This window comes from Artemia sp. Qi Xiang Cuo, chromosome 11 (assembly GCF_049724085.1).
Source record: "Artemia sp. Qi Xiang Cuo chromosome 11, ASM4972408v1, whole genome shotgun sequence".
Taxonomy (NCBI): Eukaryota; Metazoa; Arthropoda; class Branchiopoda; order Anostraca; family Artemiidae; genus Artemia; species Artemia sp. Qi Xiang Cuo.
The window spans coordinates 613,421-630,373 of NC_142804.1; the positions used below are offsets into that span (position 1 = coordinate 613,421).

Consider the following 16,953-nt stretch of genomic DNA (forward strand, 5'->3'; position numbering starts at 1 on the left):
GCTACAGCTGGTGGTTCAAGTATTCAACCCTAGCTTTGATTGGAGAGGCCGGACTTGGGACTTTACCTCTCGCACATGGGATGTAACTTTACTTGAAGGGGCCCCAGCCCTTGGTCTTTGTGCTGAAGAATGAAAGAACACAAGTGAAAAAAAACATCAATGGCGGGGAGGGGCATAGTGGAAAAGAAGAAGAAAATGAATTTGTTGAGGTGTTCAGCAACAAGGGATATAAAAGATTCTGATACCTTTCAGTCAAGGCACAAATTAGTGAATAAAATTGGGGGTGGACAAAGCTAAGCAGGATAGGCAGGGCTGTGAAAGCTAGGAAAACAGACTCAGCACCAATTTTTGTCAAGGTGAACTTGGCATAATACGGTTAAATTATTTTCCTCTCTTTCAGGATAGTAAGGTCGGTAGGTAAGACCTTACAAGACGAAATAAGGAATGTTACCTCTTTGTATAAAATCCAGAGAAATATCAATTTTATTGCACAGATCTTTCAAAAGACAGAGACGCCAGGCTGGACAGCCATAGTTCCATATCACTTTAAGAAGGATGGATAAGCATACCCCTCGAAAGAACGTATCCTATCACACTTGGATTTATTCAAAAGTCTCAGCAAAGAGAGCAATAGTTTTCTCTTCTACATGCCTGACTGGGCATCATTAGTAAAATAGTAACACGAAGGATTTTAATAGGAATGACAGTTATTTCAGGAAGGGAAGGGGGTAAGAAAACACAGGAGCTAATTTAAGGAAATTGGTGGTCAGAATACACACTTTAGAATTATTCACTCATATTAAAGTTTTGGCTTCATGACAAAAATGGGTAAGGACAATGTTTACCTTCATGGGTAAACATGGGTAAAGATGGTAGCTTTTTATTGCATCTATAGCAAATCTCAGGGAATGACAGGCCATGCACAGATTCTCATATGTGAGTGAGCTCATTTCCAGCATTGTTAACTATAATGATGACTTGCAGTAGTTAATTCACTGGAGAGTACCAAAATAAATAGGAAGCGGTTCCAATCATATGTTCTAATATTTTCAAACTTGCAATCTACTACACAATCTCATTGTTTTCTTAATAAGTTGTTTGCTTTTCAGAAACTACTAAAGCTTATATTTATTTGGCATTTTCATAAAATTTGTAAATGTACTTTTTAGCCTATCCCTCTTCTTTGTTCATTTTCAGCAGAGCTGCAGAAAATTCAAGGTCTTAATTTACTTTTCTGTCAATACCTTACTGGGATGGTGACCCAGTCTATATTTTTCAAAGAAATTGGCATTTTTCTGTGATATTTTATCAGAAAAAGACAAGTAGAGACTGGTTTTGATGAGATCTATAGCGAAAAAAACGAAGAAAAATAAAGTGAGATACAACAAAATAATGCTAGAGAACCTCCTACCTTATGTATATTAACTGTGAGATCAATCAAATCACCTTTAACATATTGGTATGGATCAGCAACTGACGTGTTTTTAAGAGGTTCTGACACTGGTATAGCTCCTTCATAGGATGAATTTAGTCGTACAGGAAGTAGATTTCGAATTGCTACCTTACAAAAAAATATTCAATTAATACAGAAATATATTTTGATATTAAAGCTTCTTTGGTGGTTGCTAGCATTAATAGTAAGGAAGGGGGATGTGGTGAAGATGCAAAAAGCAAAGCTGTTTTGAAACATTCGTTTTCAGAGTTAAATAACTAAATCAAATAGGCAAACTTTCCTAATACCAGTTTACCTTCATTAAAATGCTTCTAAAACATACTAGACGCATATGATATATAAAAGAAATAATAAGAAGGAATAAATATAAAGAAACAAAAACACAAAGCAACAAAAAGCAGTTATTTTAGTCCCTGAAGGCTTTACTCTTTCACTATTTTTGCCATTATTCACACAAAGTTAATTTAAGTTCTTGGAATGGGATTTTTTTTTTGCATTAATTTTTATTGACCATTTTTATGCTTGATTGGTGTTTCTTTTCTTGCTATATTATTTGTTTCATTGTTTTGATTTTTCTGTTTCTTTTCGACATATAAAGCGAATTCGGCTCTATTAGAGCTTGGGATTGCCTTTGGAAAATAAATATTATCTTATCTTACTAGTAGTTGCTGTTCTTTTGACTTTCTATTTAATCTTTTTTCCCCTCAGTTTTCTTTGTAAATTATCTTTGCTATCAAGCTGTGACTGCAACCTGCTTCTCATTGTATATGGTTTTCTTGACAGCTGTCACTATAATTTTTCTGCAACAACTGATGTTCAAAATCTTGTTGTCTCTGAAACGCATGAAGTTTTGAAGTTTCTAAAACGCATGAGTAGTATTAACAGAATAAAAAAAGACACACATTTCAAAATTCCCAGAAAATTTTTTTTATTTTCAATGGAAAGTTGGAGCTTTGATGAGTCCTGTTTTCTACTAGTAGAAATATTTGAACTGCTTAAATATTTTTATCTTCATTTTTTGATGTCCTACACACCGCAAATGGCTCCAGAGCAACAAAGGTTTAAGGCCGTGTTTCCCAAAATGGGGCGCATGTCCCACCGGTGGGGCATAACAATATTTTGGTGGGTCATGGGCAGAACGTGCACCCCTCAGCTGACTACACTTTAGAGCCTTAATTAAAAAATAAAACTTTTTGACATGAATGACATCACACTCAAATGAGCAAAAAGATACATGACCGTATTGCAATGAAGTTCTACATTGTATAAAAGGTGTTGTATTTAGACAATACTCTTCATTAGAATAAAATATGCCAAGAGAAAGACCCCTATCCCCCCCCCACACACACACAAAAAAAGGATTGCAGGTTAGTGGCCTTTTAGTGGCGCCAATTCAAGAAGACGTAGGGGGGAGAAAGGATTTTTTCTATATATAGCAAAAATAGCACATAGCTAAAATATAAAACGGCTAATAAGTAGAAATAACAAGAGCTTTTTCCAAATCTAGGGAGCATGCCCCCTACCCCCTAATTGGCACTGCTGTGGTCTTTTAAGGTTCCTTCGGGTGAATACACGTAATTTTTAATAACAAGATTTAAAAATCAGGAGGGGGCATGATGATTTTAGAAATGCTTAGCTGAAGCATGGCCCAAAATTGGTTGGGAACCACTGATCTAAGGTAATCTTTAAATACACTAAAAAAACATTTGTTTTCGCTGCTACCCAGGAAATCAAGATTTATAAGAATAAAATGAAATTCAGAGAGTAAAAATTATCCTTGTTATTGTTTTCACTTTTTATTTGTTTTTTTTCCTCATTTTTTTGTAAGTTATCTTTACTATTAAGCTATACTTGCAACCTGCCAGTAATTGCACATGGTTTTCTTAACACCTTTCAAGGGATTTTCCTACAGCAACTATTGCTCAAAATAATTTTTCCCTTAAAGTAAAAAAAGTTTTTTTTTTCTCTAAAGTAAAAAGTATTAACATGGTAAAAAAAAGGGACAGACAAGTCTATATTCTTTGCAAAGAAAATGTTAGTTTTTAACAAAAAGCTGAACCCTAATAAGCCCTGATTTCTATTAACAGAAATACTGTAATTTTTAAATACATTTATCTTGAAATTCACTAAAAAGAAAACATTTCTTTTCCCTGCTATAAGAAAAATTGAAATCTGCAAGAATAAAAATGAAGGCATTGGGCAGTAAGGACATGTTGTTATAAGCTATTTAAAGAACAAATTTTAATAATGACTGCCACACATCTTCAATTTTGGTCTTCAGAGTTAATTTTTCAAGGTAGCTGAAAATTGCAGATAATCTAACACATTCTGTAACCATTTATTAACATTCATACATCATTTTAACAATTCATCCTACCTATGTTCAAATTTTTCAACACCACATTCCTTTCAAAACAATCCCTAGCCATAGTAACTTGTCATACTATTAAATAAAAAAAAACAAGTTTTTTTTTAAACTGAAAGTAAGGAGCGACATTAAAACTTAAAACGAACAGAAATGATTCTGTATATGAAAGTGGCTGTTCCCTGATCAACGCCTCGCTCTTTACGCTAAAGTTTGACTCTTTCTCACAACTCTGCTTTATAAAACAATAAAAAACTTTAACGTAAAGAGCGGGGAGTTGACCAGGGAACAGCCCTTTTCATATACAGAATCATCTCATCATTATATCATATATATGACAGCTCCTTTCATATATAATTTATGTTCGTTTTAAGTTTGAATGTCGCTCCTTACTTTCAGTTAAAAAAAAACATGTTTTTTTTAATTTAATTTCTGAAAGTTTTAGAATTAATGCAGGTTTTGAATTTGGCTCGCAGTACATGAATAATTAAAACAAAATTTGCATATTAATTTTACTTTTCTTAAACTAATTTTACTTTTCTTAAACCTTACAATAACCTAATTTCGATTTTTGTTCCAGTTGTTTAAGAATGACTCCTGAATCAGAGAGGCTGTTTAATTAGAATAATAAGCTATTTTAAAAGTTAAAAAAGAAACTTCAGCGTAAGAGCGAGCTATTGAGGAGAGGCAATTTATCTCATATATGTAATATTTTCTGTTCCAGTTAAGTGTTAATGTTGCTTCTCACTTTCAGTTGAAAAAACTAATATTTATTTAATTACTGATCGTTTTTTAAAAAATGTGCGGTAATCCATATCCCCCTCCATGGAAAATTTCCTTCCCCCACGAGAAATCATCTCCATTGAAAGACTCTCCCGTGTAACTTAAATTAGCGACATTTACGGAACTAATGTAGTAAGGCATAGTAACAAAACGGCCAATGAGGTTGAAACTTTTTTTTATGAAAATGAGAGTAACAAGTTGAGCAATTCTCAAATCACTGAAATGAATGAGAGAAAAAATCTTTAAAAGATATACGCAACAACTTATGTTCGTTTTAAGTTTTAATATTATTCCTTACTTTCAGTTGGAAAAAACCTTTTTTTTTTATTTAATAACAACCACAAGCCGAAGACATACAATATCTTTGGTTTATTATTACATAAAAATCATAGTTATGAAACTTGTTAAGATAAAATTAAATGCTAAGATGGGCTGGAAAATAACACAAACAAATTATTACTTATATCGGCCATTATTTAACAAAATTCAAACTAACAAAATTCCTCATATTGGTAATATGCTGGGTTCGCCCCCTCGTCAATACCTTGCTCTTCACGCTAAAGTTCAAATTTTGTTCCAATACTTTAAGAATGACCCTTGAATCACAAAGGTCGTTTAATTACAATAAATAGCTCATTTGAAATTATTAAAAATACTTTAGCTTAAAGAGCAAGGTATTGAGGAGGGGACAAACCCCCTCATACACGTAATAATTTCTGTTCGTTGTAAGTTTTAATGTTACTCCTTACTTTCAGTTGAAAAAATTTGTTTTATTTAATTTCTGATTGTTTTTCAAATAATGCTTGGAAACCCAGCATCCCCTTCATGGAAGTTCTCTTCACCCATGAAAAATTCTTCCATGGAAAGATCCTCCCACTTAACCAATCCCCCGTCCCCCCAAAAAAGAAATCCTCCCTGAAAACGTCTGTATACTTACCAATAACCATTACAATATATAAATAATGGGCTAAGTTCATAACTTGCAGCCCTTCCACTAGAGACTGTGGGGGATTAAGTCGTCCTTAATGACATAGTTATTAGATGTTTCAACTATGCTGAACAAAACGGCTATCTGAAAATTTTGATCTGGTGACTCTGGGCAAAAATGAGCGTGGGAGGGGGCCTAGTTGCCCTCCAACTTTTTTGGTCACATAAAAAGGGTACTAGAACTTTTAGTTTCCGTTCGAATGAGCCTCTCACGAAATTCTAGGACTACCGGTCGATACGATGACCCCTGGGAAAAAAAAAATAAACACGCATCCATGATCTTTCTTCTGGCAAAAAATACAAAATTCCACACTTGTGCAGATATGAGCTTTAAACCTCTATAATAGGGTTCTCTGATATGCTAAATCTAATGGTGTGACTTTCATTAGGATTCTATGACTTTTGAGAGGTGTTTTTCCCTTTTTTGAAAAGAGTGCAAATTTTCTCAGGCATGTAACATTTGATGGGTTGGACTAAACTTGATGAAACTTATATATTTAAAATCAGAATAAAAATCTTCTTCTTTTGGTGTATTTATTTGCATCAAAATTTTGTTTTTAGAGTTTCGGAGCTGGGTCCCTCCTTATTTACAGTTTGTTACCATGAACTGTTTGATACTAACCCTGTTAATCACCTTGTCCTTTAAATGAGTATTTGAATTTCATTGAACATTTTCTCTTTGCTTTAAACTTGTGTGGGATGGGCCCACTATCATTGGAAACCAATGTATATTCTAACATTAAAGTTCAATCAGAGTACAGGAAATGGGTGGTATATATTACAATATCTCATCTTGTAGCTAAACAGACAAAGTTAGACAAAACCTTCTTACTATCGTACTTTACAATATTTTCAGATCAAGCCTGAAGGAAGCAATTAGAAATTTATTTCTTGACGAACACTCTTTATGATGTAGAATCCAGAGACACAAACAAAAACCTTAAGTTGAAAATCCTCATTTAATGATTTTCTAAGTTTAGGAGTTGAGCCAGGAGCCAGGATTGACTGTGTCTTAAAAACTGAAAACTTTCAAGAAAAACGCCAATAAAGAATTTATTATTCCAGTTTAATCAGTTTTATTGAGATATCAATGTGTATCCAGCAAGAATTGGATATGAAGGGACACCAAGTCTTTTTGGGACTCAAGACCAAGTCACAAACAGTTTTTACAGTCTGACAAATTATATTTTTATGAAGCCATCCCTATATTTTTACAATTTGCATTTGGGGTACCTTGGATCTTGGTGCGTTATATCATGCAACAAAGGAGTTTATACACACAAATTATGTACAGAAATAATGACAGTACAAAAATAATGTATCCAAATTTAGGGAAAAAATATTGCATATGAAATTAAATAATGAAGCACCATAACAGCGTTATGACTTATGCTAAGCCTGGTCCATATTTAATTCAAACCATTGTTTAGATGAACTTTTTTTCTCAATTAGGATTTGGCTCATCATCTATTTACAAAAACAACATGATTAACTATGCTCCACAACCAAAATTTACTATAGATGTGAGCAAACTAATCTTTCCTGATAATCTTATTCAATTTTGTTCTTGAAACTATAATTTCAAGACAACTTCCTAAAACTCTAACAATAGAGAAACTTTAAGAATATAGAACTTTTTTTTAATTAAAGAACACCAATAAACCAAAATGAACAAATGGAGAATCAAATAATCTACCAAGAATACAACTACACTACATAAGTATCAGTAAACAGATAAGCAGCAAAACAAACATAAATTAAAATAAATAAGTGTCTAGATGAGAACAAGCAAAAATTCTAATTTCGACGGTTGTAAACCCCAAGCTTTCTAAAGACCAGAATATAATTTGTGCTTTGCTGAAAAAAAAATCTTTTAAATGTTTTCACTTTTCTAAATTTAAGAAACCAAAAATCAATTAAGATTTTAAGGATTAAATATCAGCATATGTATATTAAACTGGCAATACAGATTTTTTCAGTATATTCATTCGAATTTTTATAGTAAAGTACAAATTATATTCTCGGTTTTACAACCCTAATCATATTATTTTCTGCTCGTTTTGAGTTTGACTCTTATATATTTTAATTTCTATTTGTTTTGGGTTCCATTTATTTATTGATACTGATTTGTGGTAGTTGTATTCTTGGTAGATTATTGGATTCTATTTTTGTTTATTTTGGTTTAATGGAACTCTTTACTTTTTTTAAAAACTTATTTTGTTGAATTTTTTTTTAATTAATGTTTTTTTCCATTCCAATCTATTTGAATCTTATTTATTTTAATTTCTGTTTGTTTTGGGTTTCATTTATTTATTGATATTGATTTATGGTAGTTGTATTCTAGATAGATTCTTTGATTCTATTTTTGTTTATTTTGGTTTAATGGAGTTCTTTACTTTTTTTAAACTTATTTTGTTAAAAAAAATTTTTAATTAATTTCTGTTCGTTTTATATTGACATCGTATTTTTCAGGGAGAAAGACTTAGCCTCTTCTAAAGTTAAACAACCACCCCTTCTACATAAACCTTAAATACCCCCTGGGCATGGCTTACAGCCTTTGTCCCTAATCTCTGGGGATTTTTTCAACCCCAAATGCCTTATTATCATATGATATAAAGACCATTTTGAATAGAATAGATGGATTTCGAAACAATACAACGTGTGTGTGTGGACGGAGGGGGGGGGGAGGTAGCTGCCCTCGGATCACTTTGCCTCTTAAAAAGAACAATGAGCCAATCCAATGATCCCCCTTCGAAGTTTATATGACCATGTTTTTATAAAAACCTTATGTCTCCCAGTGCATAACTTACAAACCTTACCCTGAGGGCTGGAGGTTTTGTTATCCTCAAAGACATAACTTCCTAACCATTCAGACGCACAGAACAAAATGGATATCTCAAAATTTTGATTAGAACTGTTTGGGAAAATTAGGGGCGTGGGGGGGGGGGGCGGTGCCCTTTGATCACTTTCTACTAATAAAAAGGACACTAGTCTTCTTAATTTCAATCAAATGAGCCTTTTTTGAAGCTTCTACGACAAAACTTTCCATAAAAATAGGGATAGACTTTTCATGTTGCCTATGCATTATTTTAAGACCTAGAAATAACAAAAGGGGTAAACACAGTTGCTTGGCAATACATTCCCAGGATACATTTTAGGCTGTAGATTCATTCCTGAACGTTTTATTTGCCAAATTCAACCACTGTCTAAGTAGTGTATAATTTGATTAAACAATGCATCAATATATCAATACTTTCACTTTCGATATTTGATAATCAGTATATTGATTTCGATATTTAAGATCAGTTTTTTGCTAAGATTAACTCTTGGTTTTGTCAAAGTTCAATAACAAAAATTGTAATTAAGGAGTATTTTGCACAGTTTTTCTAGACAATAAAATACAAAACAAAACTGTGATTAGGCTACATGAATCAATAACATAAAAACCCAGAGTACTCAGGCTCTGGATAAAGAAAAATACTCTACTGACTATTATTGGTTATTCAAAATCAGTAACATGTCAATATTTTTCCCTGAGAATTGGTTCTGGCTTTCAGTGATAAAATAATAAAATATGTTTTTACAAGGGAAAGCAAGGAGCAACATTAAAACTTAAGAGAAAAATAACTGTTCTGTATATGAGGGGTAGCCCCTCCTCAATACTTTACTATTCATGCCAAAGTTTTTTGTTTTTAAAAAAGTTCTTGTTCTAAACCAACAGCCCTTGTCTTTCAGGAGTCGTTCTTAAAAAATTGGGACAAAAATAAAAAAAAATAACATAAAGAGTGAGGTTTTGAGGAAGGGATGTCCCCCTTCATATACAGAGAAATTTATGTCTGTTCAAGCTTTAATAATGCTCCTTACACTTAGTTGAAAAAATAGCCTTTTTTCAATTGCTGATCGTTTTTCAAATTATAAAGGAAAATCTGCCTCTTCCATCTATGTAAAATTCCATCCCTACGAAAATTACTCTTTGGAAAGTTCCCCCACGTAAGATCCTCCTTCCCCCTGACAATTCCATCCCTGTTGAAAATTCCCACCAAAAAATGTCTTGCAGAAAATACCACCTGGGAAATTCTTTGGTTACAAAATGCTGAACTAGAACTTTAATTTCCATTTGAATAATTTTTGCAGATGGAAGCTAGAAACCAATATAATAGGGTTCTCTTATATGCTAAATCTCATGGTGCAATTTTTAATAAGATTTGTTGACTTTTAGTTTCCGCCCTTTCTCGAAAATCTTGCAAGGTTTCTCAGGCTCGTAGCCTTTGATGGGTACATTAAACTAGATGAATTTTACATTTCTGGAATCAGCATAAAAAGTCAATCTTTTTTATATATCCATGTTATCAAAATTCTGTGTTTAGAATTTCAGTTGCTATTGGGCTGAGTCACTCCTTACTTACAGTTTAGTACCATGAACTGTTTGTTTAAATGATCAGGCTTCAAATCCACTCTCAGAAGGTTCACTGGTGATAGGCATGGACATTAATTTTATGACTACTTCATATAGGTATTTCTGAGACTTTTATATTATGATCTTTCATATTAAAACCATATTATGAGACTTTTACAACTTAATTAGAGCAGTTTCTCTTGTAACTAAAAACCCTTTACTGAAAATCTGGAGAGGTGTGACAAATGCGGCTGCTGGTGAAGCCTGTCTTGCATTGACTAGTGAAATTTCGCTATGTGATCCCCACAAACTGGCTTGATTCTGTAGTGGCTGAATCACAAGAACTGTCACGGTACTTGCATCTGTTGATATATATTCCAGCAAGTGTGATCTGAATAAGCCCTACAAGCCTAGAAGGCAATTTTTTTCTAGCAAAGCCTTTCTGAGGTCCTCAGCAACATTTGACAGAAGAGTCCACCCTCAATAAATATAGTTTGGGTTTGAGAACATGCTATGCCAATGGTTAAAGCTATGTATGTCTTCTTCTTCTATTTAACAGCAGGCGGGCTTTTCAGTAATACTATTTAGCCCTTTTCCTTTTGCTTCACTCTGTGGGCTACAGAGCTACTGGCTTGATTGCCTCATAATTATTAGATATTTTCAGATATCTTTCAGTAGATCTTTCGACTCTAGGAGTTCAATTATGAAATGATAGATGTTGATTCATATGCTCTTTTTGCAGATATAGTTGGCTAGGCTCTTCGCTGATACTAAGATTTTGTGGTGTTTGAAACATTTTAACAGTTTACAAAGCAAGGTATGTTGTGCAGACGTCAGCATATTACTTTCAAATATGCAATGTTCAATTGTTTCATTACTCATATTACAATGCCTGCAAAGAGGGGACAGGGGAATTGAACCACTTGAATTAGAAAGCTTATACGAGAATGCAAGAAAATTTAGTCCATTTGTTCTAGAACGAATTCTATGATAAATTTTAGAAAAATACTTAATGGGAAAGGGGGAAAGCTTAGGATTAATCTTATTAAAATTAATATCAGATAGCCTCCATCGGTAAATATCTCTAATCGGGATTGGTCTCCCACTTGGCTGGTCAATATTTAAAGCATTTTTTGCTATTTCATCAACCTGATGATTACCACTTCTGCCAGAGTGGCTACGAATATAGTGAAAATAAGTTCTAATGCCACTTGAAGCAATATTATCTATAATACTGAGACAATGATGAGTGTCAATGTCCAACTTATACTGAGGAGCTGAGGCCAGCAACTCAAGGCTTGATAAAGAGTCAGAATATACAACAATATTATTTGAATTTGCAATCAAAGGTTGGTTTTCCTTAAGGTGTTCTAATGCCATGATTATGGCATTTAACTCAGCAGACATTATAGATAAATTATTATATAATCTCTCGCCCATTGCAATTTTCAGGCGAGGAAGGAAAGCACCACTTGCTACCTTCTCATTCATTTTTGACCCATCAACAAATATTTGGAAGTGATTTTTATAGGTAATTGTATTAAGTTCAGCACATTTTTTTCTGGACAAAAGTAAGGTGGGTTAAATATTTAGTCCACTTTGTGAAATCAGTATTTATTTTGGTACGTCATATATTAAAGGTCGGGGCTTGGAGGAAAGTAGGTGCAATAAACTTTGCCGGTACGGGGAACTTCTTCTGAATATTGACATACTCATTTGCAATGCCACTATATATGGCTAGTTTTCTTAACCAATTATGTAGAGTATGTGAGCTATTTTATTCAATTTTTGTAAGATGTTTTGTCAAGAGAAAGCTACGTCTCTCCCTTATTGTTGTTAATCCACTCTCCATAAGCAGAAACTTGGTGCTTGTGGCTTTCCTAAGACCAAATATGAGACGTATTATATCATTTTGTGTTGTTTCAATTTTTTGCATCTGGGTCTTTGCAGATGCACCATAGACGATGAGCCCATAGTCAATATGGGGTCTTATATGTGATTTATAAAAGTGGAGTAAGGTTTTCTTCTTACAGCCCCAGGGTGTGGAAAGAAGTCTTTTTAGTATATTTGTTTTTCAATAGCATTTTTTTATTGTGTTTGAAATGTGGAGGTGGAAATTAAGTTTTTGGTCAAGCATGAGACCTAGGTAATTAATATGATTATCTTCTGGAATAGTTGTTTTATTTAGAGTTAGTTTTGCATTAACATGGTTTCGCTTTCGGTGAAATTAGATTATTTTTGACTTTGTAGGTGCAATGGGTAAATCTGAATGTTGAGAGAATTTTTAAAAATTGGAAAAGTGACTTTTGCAGATTTGACTGTGCTATCTCAAAGGTGTTGCCAGATGACCATAGCACCAGATCGTCAGCATATTGTAGATTCGTGTGGGGTAGGTTCATGTCCCAGAGATATAGGGCAAAGAGGAGGAAATTGAGGACTGCTCCCTGAGGTAGGCCTTTGGTTATTGTCTTTTGGGGTGAAGAGGCTGAACCAACACAAACAATGAAACTTCGCATTTCTATGAAGGATTTTATAAACGACACTAGCTTGGGGGGTAGTCCAAGGTTTGCAAGTTTGTTTAAAAGGATTTGGTGGTTCACATTATCATATGCCCCTTCAAAATCTAGGAAAGCTGCAACTAGGACATTATTTTTTGAGAATGATTCATTTATTGCATTTGTTGGCAAAATGAAAGCATCCATTGAGGAGTGGTGTTTCCTGAATCAAGTTTGAGTGTGAGGGATCATATTATTTTTTCCAACAAACCAGAGGAGTCTGTAATATATCATTTTCTCCATTATTTTCTCCATCACAGGAGTAATCATTATGGGCCTATAGAACTCAGGGTTATCTTTGGGTTTATTTTTCTTTAGGATTGGTAGGAGGGATGAACATTTCCATATATTGGGGAACATAGAAGATGCCCAAGCGTGATTATAACAATTTATTAGTTCTTGTTTGTATGAAGGGGTGAGATTCTTTATCCATGTAGGGTGTATATTGTCATATCTTCCGCTAGTTTTGGTCCTAATATGATGTATTGCATTATTCATTTCCTGGATTGAAAATGGACTAGTTATATACTCGGATCCTGGGCGTGGTTGGTAACTTCGGTTCATAGGAATTGGGGACATTTTGGTTCGATTATTTGATGTTAGCTTATTAACAAAAAGAGTTGCAAATAACTTAGCTTTTTCATTATCATTGTCATAATTGGTATTATTATGTATAAGCTCATGCAGGGCGGGTTGGGGAAAGTCTTTTTCCCACAGAAGTGGCATATGACTTTATGTATAATTGGCTCATGTCTTTCTCTGGAGAGATTATTTGCAAAATTATTCCAGTATTTATATTTAGCATCTATTATAGTCCTTTTTAGATTAGATTCTGCTTGTAATTTTTTTAAATATGTAGTAGGTGATGGTTTTTTTTATGAATGCTCTCCTAGCTGCCTTTTTTAATCTCCATTTATTTTGGCGCTCATTTGTCCGCCATGCTTTAGAAATGTGTTTAGGGAAGGTTTTCTTGGGTGTTGTCCTGGGGATAGCATAACATAAAGAAAGAAAAACGAGAAAAACGAGCATGTGGTTTAAGAAATTATCTTTGGGGATAGCATAATTAGCTGTATTTATTAGTAAAGATGTCAAGACTTCAGCATGTGTGTCAACTGTTGTGTTTGAAATGCATGAATTTTGGGTGAAACTTGTAATTTCATCATTTAGCTTATTTTGGAACATAGGCCAATTTGCTTTAGTGTTGATATATTTGGAGGTATGTGATAGAGTTTCAGCAGGTTCATTTAGGGAGCAAACTATGGCAAAGTGGTCAGTACATAGACTATCAGTTTTATTTATATAAATTTTATTCAAAATATTTAATGACACAATTTGTAGGTCAATTGTGGAGAATCTGCCACTTTTGGGATCGAAATATGTATTCAGGTTTGGAGGGGTAGCAACAGCTAATTCATTATTATTTGATGTCATATGCTCAATCAATTTACCAGCTTTATTTGCTGGTTTATTCCCCCACAAAAGGCTGTGGGCATTGAAATCTCCACAAATAATGATATTTTTAACATATTAGAATTATTTATATAATTAAAGAAATCCATGGCATCTGTAGTTTGGCCATTAGGGCTACAAAAGCTTATTATGTAGGTTTTTGTATTATTCAGCCAAACATTGATAGCAATTGCATCAACATCATTTGCAAAATCTGGAAAATTGATGCCACAGAATTTTATATTAGTTTTAACTAATAAAGCTACTTCACCTCCTTTTTTCTCTGAAGATCTATCCTTTCTCAGGATAGTATATCCCAGAGACTTAATTTGTTGATTTTGGGTTAAATGAGTTTCCTGGAGGCAGCCATTATTCATGGGATTATTATTCATTAAAGATATTAGTTCATTTAGCTTATTTTCTGTGAGTATCTTACATTCCACTGGAGTATTAATGTGTGTTGTGTTGTTGATTTATTTTTCATATGACTGTGTATCAATGTTCAGCTTTGTTAAAAGTAAAGCAAGATCTTTTTTCGCTTGAATGAGCATATCATCAGGGATGTAGATTTTTGCCAATTCTGCAATGATTTTTGTTTTCTGTAGTTGATGTATGTTCATGGCCTAAACTGCATTACAGTTTAGAATGAATAAGCATATATTTGGGGATTGCATGTTTGGTTGTGCATCCTGTTTGTCAGTCAAGAGATTAATTCCTGATAGTGTTTCTGGTTTGTTTCTTCTTGGGAGGGGGGCCAGGCTGACCTCAGCTCACTGGAGAAGGAGGCTTTTTGACTTGGTGCTTCCGTCTGATAGGGATGTGAGCGTGGGGGCTTAGAAGATGGTGTTTTATGCGGGGTACTTGATGCATTGGGGGCATTCGACATGGGGGTTTTGTTTGGTTTCATTACTGGCTTTATTTGGTATTGTTGGGCAGCATTTGCTTCCATTGCTGCAAAGGGGGTATGGGATGGCCTTCTCTGTTGCTATTTGGAGTGTTAATGCTCTTTTCTTATATGCAGGGCATAGTGATTAATTGGTAGATTCATGTGGGCCTTTGCAATTGATACATGTAGGCTGAGTGTTGTTGCAAGTTGTCAACTCTTTAGGATGGAATGCTTTACAATTACTACACTCTAGAAGAATTTCATTGCATTTGTTTGTTGTGTGTCCCAGTTTGAGACACTTCTGACGCTGGATAGGCTTAGCTTTGTATTCCTTGTGTGGTTTCATTTGCCTAAATAGGAATACCTCTTCTGTGATGTAATTTTTTTGCTTGTGTGTAAATAAGAAGCATTGGCTAGTTTTTAGGCTCTTGTAATTAGGTTTACAAAGTTAGGTAATATCTGCGACTGGGATTTTGTTAACAGGCCTATCTGGGAGGCGTTCTTTAAGATCCTGAATGGGTATTTTTGGGGTAGCATCATAAACTACTATTTTTGTTGGTGATTGTTTTGGGTTCCATTTAGATGCATTAATTGGGGTATTCAGAAGGGATTTTAGGTTGATTATTGTGTCTGCTGATTTCTGATCTTGGAAAGCTATTAGAAGAGATCCATCACGGTGAATATTAAGAGAGAACATTGATTTTAGCAATTTGAAAATTGCAACTCTTATTGCACCAATCTTTTTTATTTCAAAGGGGGTAATAGGAGAAATTTAAGGTAAATTCCTAAGTTTTGGGAGGGAGGGTCTTAGGTAGGGAGAGGGGAAATGCTTTTGATTGGGGATATTTTTTTCCTTTTTTTAGAGCTTCTAGAAAGGACCTCTTGAAACCCATTATCATCATTTATAGTGACATTGGCCCCTACACTGATCATTGTCCTATTCTCAGAATTGGAGCTATCATGTGAACTTTGTGATAGTGAGCTTGACCAGCCAATATGGGTATCAGTTTCACTGGTATTTGGGGTGGGATCTGGGGGTCTTTCTTTTTGGAGGACTTCTAATCATTGCCTACTATCAAAGGTTTTAAACTAAAACAAAACTAAGACAAGAATGGGCAATAAAGTGATAACAAACCGTTTGTACTCTATGGGGTAAATTTCAGGATCAAAGGAAACACCACAGTATGAGACTGAAGAGCATTTGAGCACGATTGGGTCGGTACAACAACTGATTAATTGAGATAATAAATCACAAGAAATTCTTCTTCTTCTTCTATTTAACAGCAAGCGGGCTTTTCAGTAAAACTATTTAGCCCTTTTCCTTTTGCTTCACTCTGTGGGCTACAGAGCTACTGGCTTGATTGCCTCATATTTATTATATATATTCAGATATCTTTCAGCAGATCTTTCGACTCTAGGAGTTCAAATATAAGATGATAGATGTCAATTTCTATGCTCTGTGTGCAGGTATAGTTGGCTAGGCTCTTGGCTGATAGTGGGATTTTGTGGTGTTTGAAGTATTTTAACAGTTTAGAAAGCAAGGTATGTTGTGCAGACGTCAGCATATTACATTCAAATAGGCAATGGTCAATTGTTTCATTATTCATATTACAATGCCTGCAAAGAGGGGACAGGGGATTGAACCACTTGAATTAGAAATCTTATATGAGAATGAAAGGAAATTTAGTCCATTTGTTCCAGAAAGAATTCTATGATAAATTTTATAAAGATACTTATTGGGAATGGGTGAAAGGATAGAGTTAATCTTATTAAAATTAATATCTGACAGCCTCCATCGGTAAATTTCTCTAATTGGGATTGATCTCCCACTTGGCTGGTCAATATTTATAGCATTTTTTGCTATTTCATCAACCTGATGATTACCACTTATGCCAGAGTGGCTAGGAATGTACTGAAAGTAAGTTTTTATGCCACTTGAAGCAAGATTATCAATAATACTGTGACAATGATAAGTGTCAATGTCCAACTTATATTGAGGAGCTGAGGCCAGCAGCTCAAGGCTTGATAAAGAGTCGGAATAGATGATAATATTATTCGAATTTTCAATCAAAGATTGGT

The 16,953-nt window shown here is 34.0% G+C and overlaps 1 protein-coding gene across 7 annotated transcripts in view; it reads right to left on the minus strand.

Moving 5' to 3' along the window:
- LOC148946508 (all trans-polyprenyl-diphosphate synthase PDSS1-like) overlaps window positions 1-16,953 on the minus strand; it is a 63,841-nt gene that overhangs the window by 34,927 nt on the left and 11,961 nt on the right. For 2 of the 7 annotated variants that reach the window (XM_089097389.1, XM_089097390.1), the window contains one exon: window positions 1,412-1,561. In XM_089097389.1, coding sequence (XP_088953515.1) covers window positions 1,412-1,561 — 150 coding nt within the window. Of the gene's footprint in view, window positions 1-1,411; window positions 1,562-9,994; window positions 10,023-16,953 lie in introns of those variants that run through there. The other 5 variants (XM_089097395.1, XM_089097396.1, XM_089097391.1 and 2 more) reach the window with 4 other exon arrangements.